The sequence below is a fragment of the Telmatherina bonti genome (assembly GCF_933228915.1).
Source record: "Telmatherina bonti genome assembly, chromosome: 3".
Classification (NCBI taxonomy): Eukaryota; Metazoa; Chordata; class Actinopteri; order Atheriniformes; family Telmatherinidae; genus Telmatherina; species Telmatherina bonti.
Genome location: NC_136621.1, coordinates 38,921,537 through 38,932,944, shown reverse-complemented (window position 1 = coordinate 38,932,944; position 11,408 = coordinate 38,921,537). Strand labels below are relative to the sequence as shown.

The following is an 11,408-nucleotide window of genomic DNA, read 5'->3' as shown; positions in this document are numbered from 1 at the left end:
CTTCAGGTCTTCCTGCTGGTTTCTACATGTTGCTGTTAGTTTATAAAGCGCTGGATGGTTCAGGACCAAAACCTATTCAGGATCTTCTGGTTTGTTCTGAACCAACCAGATCCCTCAGGCCATCAGGGTCAGGTCCAATCAGTATTCAGTTTTTAAGCTCCTCATGTGGAACAAACTCCAGAAAGCTGCAGGTCTGCTCAAAGTCTGCTGCTTTAAATCAAGTTAAAACTTTTCTGTCTGCTGCTTTTTTAAATTTTTTTTAAATTTTTATTAAAACAACGGTTTATTTCTCCCATCGGAACTTTTATTTCATGCATTTTATTTGCTTTATTCAATTTAATTTATTCTAAAAAGTTTGTTTTTAATGATTTTTATTTTCCTTTCTAATAAATATGAACAATCGTACCTTAATCTGAAATTTACTTATGGTTTTAAAAAACAGATTGATTTCAATTTAATTGGTCTTTAATTTATTACTGTTTAATTTGAATATTGTTTAAAAAACACTTCTTTTGAGAATCAATGTTCTTGAGTTTTATTCATTTTCCATCTTGGCTTTGGAATAAAGAGTTAATGCACACTTTGGATTTTCCTTTCAGAGCCAAAAGGTATCAATGTTGGTATCGATAGAAAGTTGCTATAAACTAATGTTATATAAAGAAGAAAAATTTTGGTATTGCCCATCCCTACCATCATGCCCCCCTCCCCATGCAAAGAAAGATAAATCTTTAGATTGCCGAAACCTGCAGGAGCTTCGATGTGCAATCAAACGAAGGTGCCGTGTCAGCAGGACTGCGGTCTCAGAGGTCTGCAGGACAAACCGGACCACATTGAACTGGGGAAAAATGCACAAAAAGAGATAAAAGATAAGATAAAGAAGAGGTTTTCATTTATATTGCAAGTGTGTTTACGTTAACAGGGTTGTGTGTGTGCATGTGTGTAAACGGTGGCAGTTTTAAAGAGAAGTAGTTGGTTCTGACAGATTTACTCTTACAGATTCTCCTGTTTCTGTGGCTCAGTGATTATTCAGCTGTTTCCATCAATCTGTTCCTGCACTAATTAATCATCGCTTAAAGTCTATGAATACATTCCGACGTGGTTCCAAGTCTGATTTCTGAACAGCTGACAGCTGATATTAAGCTCATTAAAGCTGCTGTGTGGATAAAATCTCCCACACACTGAAAAATGAGAAATAATAGAGTCCAGACCAGAGAACGACTAGAGTCCAGTCCAAAGACCAGTCCAGAGTCCAGTCCAGAGTCCAGTTCAGAGACCAGACACAGACTCCAGTCCAGAGTCCAGTCCAAAGGCCAGACACAGAGTCCAGTCCAGAGTCCAGTTCAGAGACCAGACCAGAGTCCAGTCCAGAGTCCAGTTCAGAGACCAGACCAGAGTCCAGTCCAGAGTCCAGTTCAGAGACCAGACCAGAGTCCAGTCCAGAGTCCAGTCCAAAGGCCAGACACAGAGTCCAGTCCAGAGTCCAGTTCAGAGACCAGACCAGAGTCCAGTCCAGAGTCCAGTTCAGAGACCAGACCAGAGTCCAGTCCAGAGTCCAGTCCAAAGACCAGAAACCAGAGTCCAGACGAAACATGGAAAAGCAGCATTTAGCTGTTATGCTATAAACAAAGACTTTGATTTTCTCATGAAATCTGCAACTTACTTTCAGCTGAGCTTTTAATTATTTTAATTCATAATTTTATTATGTAGTAGTATTTGCAAATTTCTTGTTGCATTTTACGTTTTCTTTGCTCCATTGGTCATGGTTTAACAGTTTCATGTATAAATCAATAAAAAAAAAAAAAAATAGTGCAACCTTTTTTAATACAGTATTTTAATGTATTCTATAAAAATATTTATTAAATAATAGATCATCATAATTATATTATGTAAATCTATAAAATAGAGTTGTATCATTTGTTTCCTATTTATCGCAAAGGCAGACTTAGGTGATTACATTATGTTTAATTATATCATACATGTATTTATTCTCCAGTAAGTGGAAACATATTGGATAACTCACCAACATCCACTAAAGTGGTTTATTTACAAAAAAATTACAAAAATACCATCCTCATTCACGAATATGCAAGAAAACAGCTTGTAAATAGGTGTCCACTATGTTAAATGGACAAGTAAAGCATTTCCAGTTGTCGTGTACATTAATTGCGCTTTACAAATGAAATTGGATTGTCTTGTTCCAGGACAGAGATGTGGGGGGTTTGTTGTTCGGTTGGGGTGTGATGATGGAGCCTACCCTAGCAGCTGTCAGGCAAGATGCAGGCTACACCCTGGACTGGTCACCAGATCAGCCAAAGAAACAGAAAATATTGGTGATTTTTATGTTGCTCTATATCGTTTTAAATCCAGGCGGGTCATGCTTGATGTTGGGGTTGGAACAAATGAAGGTCATGCTTCTCAAACATAATCTACCATTGGAAACTTCTGGTTTGGCTGCACAACGGAGTAGCATGCAGATGGAGAGAAAGACGGGGTGGTCGTAAAAATGGTGGTCTGGTCATGGTGGTCTGCTACATTGGTGGTCCTTATCAATGACCACTGCAGACACCAGGGTGAAAAGAGAGGTCCGGACCAGGAGAAATATCTGAGCTTTACAGCTCTGTCATGTAGTTTCTACCCTGTCAGGTTCTGTAGCTTCTATATTTTGCAGAAGGTTTCAGTCTGGAGGGAGACTTCGACTCAGTTAAACTGTGATTGTAAGAGGAAGAAAAAAAAGTAGCCTGAGGACATTTTGAGGAGGTTTGCTCTCTATAACCTCATGCTGTTTAATGTGTCTTCAAACGCAAGTACATAAACACAACGTGGCCTGAGAAATGTTGGAAAACGTCCCCGTGTGGTTACTCAGCTCCGTTTTAAGTCTGAAAGTCACCCTGTGAGAAGGTGAAGACAGTCGGAGAGGAAGAGATGCAGTTTTGTGAGTGAAGGCTCAGATTTATGTCCGATAGTTGTAATAAAACAGCGCTCTGCTGTCAGTGATTCAGTTTTACAGGCCGACTCCTCCCGAGGTTTATATAGTCCCTCACACACCTGCGGCTAACTGTGCAAGACATTTAACCTTGTTTCAAGAGAAGTAACTTCATTTTGAATCACTAGTTTCTCCCACAGCGAGGAGATGAAAGGTTCATTCAAACTAAAACAAACAAAAAGCCGTTGAAAAACCTGAAAAAATAGGGCACAATAGTGACAGTTTTACATAAACTTAAAGTGTCTCTATGATCCACATTTCAGTCTAATTTATTTTAATATGCAAGTCCAGAAAGGCAAGAAATAATAAAGCATTTTTCAATAATCCCTTCATTCATGATGTATTGATCCTCTCAGATCAGCTTCTGCCAGAAACAAGCCAACAGAGAAAGCTCCGCCCTATTTCCTGCAGGCTGAGTCTGATTGGTCAACTGCTGGGAGTAGTTATACTGAGCAGTGAAAGTGGGCGTGGCTTTCTTCTTGTGAACGTGCACAACCGAGAGAAAGTAACCAATCACTGAGTCACTCCCCTGGGACGTCACTAAAATTTCCCAAGTAGAAAAAAACTCTCAAAAAAACAATTTTTTCTGTCGCCATGGAAACTGAACATAGAGATGGCTGGAAAACTCCAACATGCGTTTAGGTGATAAAAAAAAAAAAAAACGTTGCCGCTCATATGTCCGATTAGTATTCAACACGATAACACCGTAGAAAGCTCAGTTACTAGAAATAGCATCATAAAACCGCTTTAATGAAAACTGCTTTACTCTGGAATGAAACATTGAACGTCTGCAGATCATAGTGAATGTCAATGTTTGCTCTCCGATATGTCATCTACCTGCTGGTTACCTAGCAACTTCCATCCAGGAAGTGATGGCACTGGAGAGTCTGTACGATGAGGTAAGTTTAGTCTACTAGGTGTATCTGCAGTCATATAACTGGTTTATTCATGTTAACCTGTTACCTGAAAACAACTTGTTCTTTGTGTGGATTTAATGTACAGGAAGTTAAATGCGGGTCTGTGAAGCCTGAAGCGGCTTGTGGACGCTCCGTTATCACCTGGTTCCAACGTCATATTGAATTTTCAGCTACATCGAACCTAATCTCTCAGAATGCAGACACATTTCTTTAATTTAAAAAGCTTTTGTTCAGATTCATTTGTCAAAAAGTGACACTGGAGCCTTGCCTTGCCACCCCCCGCCTCCATTCATGTGTGTCCATGCACAGAAAGAAATCATTTTCTGCCTAAATGTAGTTTTATGGTCACTATAAATATTTTACTCAGGAAGATGGATGAACTGCAGCGATGAAAAGCATTTGCTGTAATTTGAATTGCATCAGGTGTTAAATCAAGGTGAGCTGTCGAATGGGGGTCCTTTTTCCCCCCCTGTGCTGCTACGGGTCAATGAATCTACTTTGGCATTCATACCTGCGGTTTATTATTCATTGAATTCTGGCTGAAGCTCTGGGATTCAGACTCAGAGCGCTGCTGTACACACCAACACACATGCACCCCCCCCCCCCCCCCCCCCAACCAGGCGACGGAGAAACTTTTGGTCATCAGGGCTGTTAGAGCCATGTAAAGTTATGCTTATTTTGTATGTTTTTGTACATAATATTATAATGGATCCATATTTTGTTGCAATAAGTAATGTAGTATTTATCCTGCTGTGGAAAATTTAGCCAGGTATTGTATAGTTTAAATAATATTTTTGTCTTTATGTGTTATAGTTAAATTGACTATTTTAGGCTCCTTTTAACGTCCTGCATTAGGACCATGAAGAGAGAGTGTGCTGTGGAGTGCGCATGTTCTGTGTTTTTTTTTTGTAAATGGAGCAGGACGAGGAGCTACAGTTTTTCTGACCGCATAATAGAAAATAATTTTTATATTTTTGTTTGTTGAAGTAGTTGCAGTAGTTTTGTGGACGCAACATGTAAGTTTTTCCTTTTTTATTGTTTGTTTAATAAACGGAGATAATTTTTGTATCCGTTTGCTTCGTTTTTGCCGCGAGTCAGAAACCTCACGTCCTGCAGGAGTGGCCAGAACAGGTTCTATTACGTTTAAGTTACGTTGCCACATCATAAGGGCCGTGGAGGACACGAAAGTGGAGTTGTTAGAATAGAGAAGTGGAATGGAAAAGAAAAGCAAAAGGATTTGATCAGGTTGAACACATTTGAAGAAGTCAATATTTTATCTGTGAAGGTTTTTTCCTCGTCTTCCTGAGGAAAGACTCCGGAGGAAAACACAAAGCAAAAGCTGTTTGGTCTTTTCCATCTAATCTGAGAAAAACCAAAACTTCAACAAAACATCCTAACATAAATGAGGAGCATGTTTGACTCTTAGAACAAGACAACAGGCTTCATGAAATTAACATGAAATGCATCAAGCATCATCTATGTGTCAAAGAATAGCAGCAGAAAAGTCCTCATGATCGATGTCACTGAGGGGGAAATGAAAGCTCAGGAGCCCAAAGTAATGCATCTCCAGCTGAAATTGACTCTGTAACAGATTTTAAAGAAGAGCGGAAGAAGCTCCTGAGACTCCGTCCTGATTGTTTCAGAAAAGACTGACCACACCGGTGACATCTAGTGGTCATGTGCAGTTACAGCAGCCGCAAAATCCCAAATAATTCCCACAATTCCAACACAAAATCCAGAAGTTCAGTATGAAGCAGCCACACCTTCAGTCTGAATGTCATTGTCCAGTTACGACATTTTAAAACGTCAATCTAATAATAACGTGTAAATATGGCATTCTGTTTCTGCTAGTAGTTATTTAAACTATTATTTAACTTGACATGACAAAGTGAGATGGATGTATTTCAACACCAGTGTGCCTGTCGACGACGGCAGGGAGACGATTAACAAAACCAAATATCAGAATAGACTTTGTGATCATAGACCGTATATGAAGATGGACGGATCCTCCGGCGGTTAAAAGTGAATCCTATGTGGAAGTGCTTCAATTTGCTTACAGCCTAGTTTAAAAATCCATTTTCAGTTTAATAGGTCAGGTTTACCTTCTTGACAACTGTGGGGGAGTGAAGGTTTTTATAACTCCCCCGTTGGAAGTAAATTTATCTGGGATTTTCTAACTCGCCCGTTTAAAAGTAATTTAATCTCAAAGTTCAGCATATTTAGGGGCGTGTCCTTTTGATTGACAGGTACCCGATCCCCCGCTTAGAGTCAGAAGAACGTAGAACAACCGCGGTTTTTAGCCGGTTAACAATGTGACTTAGCTTTAGCCCGCTTACCTCCGTTAGCTGGTTAGCTCCTGTTGTCTCCGGGTTAACTCGGTTAGCTCTTAGCTACAGAAAGCTCGGAGTTCACTCGATGTCAATCAACCACTACGCTCACAGCCCCCCTCTCAGCTCCACCTCTTTGACCATATTTGTATTTTCCGGGAGAGACGACATGCATGCCCCTGCCAAGATGGTGATGGTAGGAACCGCCCACCGAGCTTCAATTCAGCTCTTCAGAAACCTACGGGTGACGTCATGGAGGCTCCGCCCATCTTTTATATACAGTCTATGCTTGTGACACAAGATAAAAATGTTCCATACATCATTGTTTTATTTGCATTCGCCAGCATGATAATTCTGTCACAGTTAAAGTCTCACATAACGAATGAAACAGCACCACAGGTCCAAATCAGCCATCTCACCTGTGGCGTTTCAGCCTCCAATGTCTGGTCACATGAACGCAGAAGCCTCGATACAGTGTTTCAAACCAGTCTGTTTCTATTGGCTCCATCGCAGAAAAGTTGGTCCATTGGGTCCATTGGGTCCAGAGGGTCCATTGGGTCTAGTGGGTCCATTGGGTCCAGAGGGTCCATTGGGTCTAGTGGGTCCATTGGGTCCAGAGGGTCCAGAGGGTCCATTGGGTCTAGTGGGTCCATTGGGTCCAGAGGGTCCAGAGGATCCAGTGGGTCCAGAGGTCCATTGGGTCCATTGGGTCCAGAGGACCAGGATAGGGAAACGCTGTTCTAAACACCCACTACCTGAATGCCTCCCCCCACCAGACCAGATACACGGTGCTGTGGTTCAGGAAAAAGTCTGTTGCTGACAGTCATAGCTGCCCAAAACAACAAGCCCTGCTGAGGATGCCATGTCTTTTTAGCAGTTCGCTCAGAAGAAATAAATAAACTCACAATCAGCTGGTTGGTTCTACTGTAACATCTACGTTCTGATAAATTATACTGCTGTTTGCTCGCCTCATCATTCTACTACTTCAGTCCTCTTTTCTCTACATATTGATGATAATTACTTAAATTTTCTGCACAGCACACCCCTCTGTGTTTGATGCACCTCCTCACTTGGATAAAGCAGTAACCATGATGTTGATACTAACGCCGGTGAGGCGCCGGTGAGGCAGTGTTTCAGCAGATGTACACGTTTAAACTGCAGGAGAGAGAAGGGATGAGTGAGATGTTTGTTTCTGCAGATTAAAGGGACAAATGAAAAGCCTTGCATGGGGAGTGTGCAGCTATCGCAGCAGCTACGAGGCACCATGGACATGTTGCAGCTCAGTCGTTGGGATCGATGACTTTTTAGCATTCAGTGACATTGTTGTGCATCAGTATGTGTGTATGTCTCTCACTAACTCTGCTCCAGGACTCCGATGAGGTGATTTATTATTCGAGAAGACCTTCTAAAAAGGATTTCGATGGTGCATTTAGCGACGCTCCGGATTCGTGTAGAGTCTGTAAAGGCAGAACACAGACTGATGATTTCCTCTTTTTCTATTCTGCTTTGTGCTTTCTGAAAGGGCAGCAACAGGCTGCACATCTCTACCTCCTCAGCAGGGCAGCAAGCTTTACTGATCCCTCCTGCGGAGTGGAAAAGTACTGGTGCAGTGTTGCAGCTCAAAGCATCAGACCACACTGGTGTGTGGGATGACAAAAAAGGCCATTTATTGACTTTTCTCTAAGTAATCAATAGTAATGGGTATAAAGTGAGATGGGAATGATGATTTTATCTTCGTTTGGGACTTAAACATGAGGATTTAATGGAAGCTTTTGTCAAACATAAAGGAATCATAGGCTTTATATGTCCTCATCCATCTCATTGCCTCCCTTCTTACCTTCAGCTTCAGGTGGAAGCGACCAAATGTGTGCAGAGGTGTGGGTGGAATGATGGACGGCTGGTTGAATGAACGGTTGAAGTTCTGCAGCACATGGGGGTGGAGGCAACCCTCCAACCTGAAGAGAGGAAAGCAACACTTTGATCCATTCAGATTTTTTTATTTCTTTATGGTTTTTCCATCACAAAGCCTTGCAAACTCTTTAAAAATCCATCTGAGAGCTCTGAAGGCGCATTTACTGAAAAATACTTTTGTGCCGTGCCCTGCATGTTTGGCCTCTGTTGCCTCAGACTCTGGCTGATGAAGGTCCATCTCTGCAGGAGGGGACAAACTAAAAGGAGAGACGCTCCGTGTGTCCATCGTCCCTTCTCTAAGCGCTGACAGGAGTTTGGATACCGACCTGAGGTTGCCAAGACATCTGAAGCCCCCACAGTCCCATTCTTATAAAGATGCCGTCTAAAATGAGAAGTTGTGTTTTATATATCTCAGGTGGTTCATGTGAAAGCTTGCTAGCATTTCTGGTCTGCTGGTCACAGCCCAACATCTCTTCAAACTGCCTCCAAAGTGTCTTTTACTTGCATGTCTGTCGACAGGTCGTCCTGTGTTCATAAGCAGTCCGTGCACAGCGCCACCTGCCCGTGACGGAAGTCCCTGCAGGGGCAAAGGCGTCTGTATTTAGAGGAACGTCCTGCACAGCTGAAGAGTAAAGGCTCCCGCTGAAGGCCGCATTCCCGACGCAACACGGAGAAGGCCGGGAGGATGTGGTTGACCTCCGAGTCGATCACCTCGCACTGCACCTCTAACCTGCAGGGTGAAACGGAGTGGTCTGAGTACATGCCTAAATGACAACGTCATCACAAGTAATCACAAGTTCAAGTTCAAGTTTATTAATAAAGCACATTTCTGCCCAAAGTGCTGAACAATGAAACAACAACACACCCCACAAATTAAAACTAAACGCTGCACATTAAAAAATAAATAACGTCCAGAAACAAAATAAAAATCTAAAATAAAAGTAAAAATTAAAATACATGAGAAAAAGCTCAGTTATGACCAAATGTAGCGCAAAGAAGTGGGTTTTAAGGACAGACTTCAAATCAGAGACAGATTGAGCAGCTCTGATGTGAAGGGGAAGGATGTTCCATATGTTAGCAGCAGCAACAGAAAAGGCTCCATCACCCCTGGATCTTTATCTGGCCAATGGGACCTTAAAGGTGGAGTATGTAAGATTTTCAATATTTAAAAAAAAAAAGAACTAAAAATAACTACAATCATAATTAGTTTTTTTTTTAAACATGTAGGTTCCAGTCTCTCCATATTTGATGTGTTATCAAATTACAAGTTTAATTAATGACAAAGACCCTTCTTAAATGTTTGCCTACCAGTAAAAAAAAGTGCATTTTGTCATTTGTCATGAATTAACCTTGTAAGTTAATAACGCATCAAATATGAACAGACTGGAACTTACATGTTCAAAAAGCTATCTAATTATGATTGTAGTTATTTTAGTAGTTAATTTATTTAGAAAATATTGAAATCTTACATACTCCACCTTTAAGTAATAGTTGAGAAGAGGACGTAAGAGTCCTGGCTGGAGCATGTTAATGCAACAACTCTGCTATTCTGTAGCTATTCTGTTTTAATTTGACAGCTTTTCAGTAATTTCATTTGGATACCAAAGGTCCATCATCATCAGGCCGGCCCTGGAGATCTACTGTCCTGCAACGTTTAGATGCATCCCTTCTCCAACACACCTGATGGCTGCAGGCCTCTGCAGAGCTGCATGATGTGTCTAAATCCAGAGTGTCGATTCACTTTGAAGAGCGAATTCCTCCGCTACAGACCTCGTAGTGGCGAGCCAAGCATTGTCCCACTTGGAAGGCGCCTTTTAATCATCCCTACAAACTCACACTTTGAAAGGAAATTTTTTAGCTATGCAGCGTCGGTCTATGTTCATCGTCAGACTTTGTGATCAGCTGGGTTTTAATAATCACATGATGTTTAGTTACATTTACCACCATGAGCAGATAAGCTGGGACGGCAGTAGCATCGGCTTGTGGCTGACTTAATGACAACAAATCCACTTGTTTCGCAGGTCTGAAGGCGAAGTTACCTGGACAAGGTGTCTCAGCCTGAGGAGAGCTCATCTGGACCGTTTCCTCAACGTGTTTTCCATTTGACCCACAGTTAAACGTCCGTCTAGAGTTTTTCTTTTAAATATTTTAATATGTTTTGTGAAAAAATGGCAACACTTTAAGTGGATAGTTGTCCTGTCTGCAGTTGCTAGGCAACACTATGGTATTTCTATGGGTGATTCTTGTACTCTAGGTGGGCTGGGAAACAGATTCGGAGATGTGCAGACTACTTAGGGATACTCTGAAGCCTACGTAGTCTAAATGCTCCAAAGTGCACGGACCTAGAAGAGATGAGGGAATCCAGTCCTGTGATTCAGGTGTGTTGGAGAAGGGATGCACCAGTCCTGAGATCTACTATCCTGCAGCTTTTAGATGCATCCCTTCTCCTTCACACCTGAACCAAATGAATGTCTCGTTCCCAGGCGTCTGCAGAGCTGAACGACACGTGGACGAGTTTATCCAGACATTTATCTCAGGTGTGTTGGAGCAGGATGCATGTGAGCACCACCCCGAACAGACTGTTTCTGTGTCTGTCCACACCCTTCTCAGGACGAGGATGCAGCTTTTTGAGTCGATGGCAGTTTCCACACTGCAAAAAACCTGAAATCTAAGTTAGATTAAAAATCTTAAACTGAGTACACACGTGCTTATTTTTTTTAAAGGTAAGATAATTCTTAGTTTTTATGTCAGAGAATTCCTCTTGTTTTGAGAGTATTTTTACTTGTTTTGGGAAGTCTTTACAAGCCAAAGTTTCTTGTTCTGTTGGCAGATAATTTACCTTATTTTAAGCAACATTTACCTCATTTTAAAATATTTTTTCTTGTTTTTTAAGGCTGAGTTTTTGCAGTGCACTGCCAGGGGGAGTGGTTATTTCCCTTCATGAGGTCACAAAGGAAAAGATCCCAGACTCACCCATTTGATCAGACATTTGCTATGATTTATTTCTGTTGAATTGTTTTGTGTTTGAGCTTTTTGTTGCTTATCATGCCGCTCTTTGCCCTCCTCATTGCCCATCGGGGATGAATGTAGTTTTTCTGATTTTCTCAATTTGACCCTCAAACACAGGAGATGGAGACATATATGACAGTTAGAAAAGCTTTACACAATGAATAATAAATAATATGGGGCCTTTAAGATGAGAAATCAGAAAGCGTAAATGTGGTATTTCAAACTAAATGAAAAGCAGAAGACAAACGAAGAGATTTCAGG

General features: G+C 41.3%; 1 protein-coding gene across 1 annotated transcript in view; it reads right to left on the bottom strand.

Moving 5' to 3' along the window:
- Positions 1–8,669: 8,669 nt before the first annotated feature.
- Positions 8,670–11,408, bottom strand: part of LOC306774979 (alpha-1,6-mannosylglycoprotein 6-beta-N-acetylglucosaminyltransferase B-like) — a gene marked incomplete at both ends in the record, with an annotated part of 197,786 nt that continues 195,047 nt past the window's right edge. The window contains one exon of the mRNA XM_079265180.1: positions 8,670–8,868. Coding sequence (XP_079121306.1) covers positions 8,670–8,868 — 199 coding nt within the window. The remainder of the gene's footprint in view (positions 8,869–11,408) is intronic.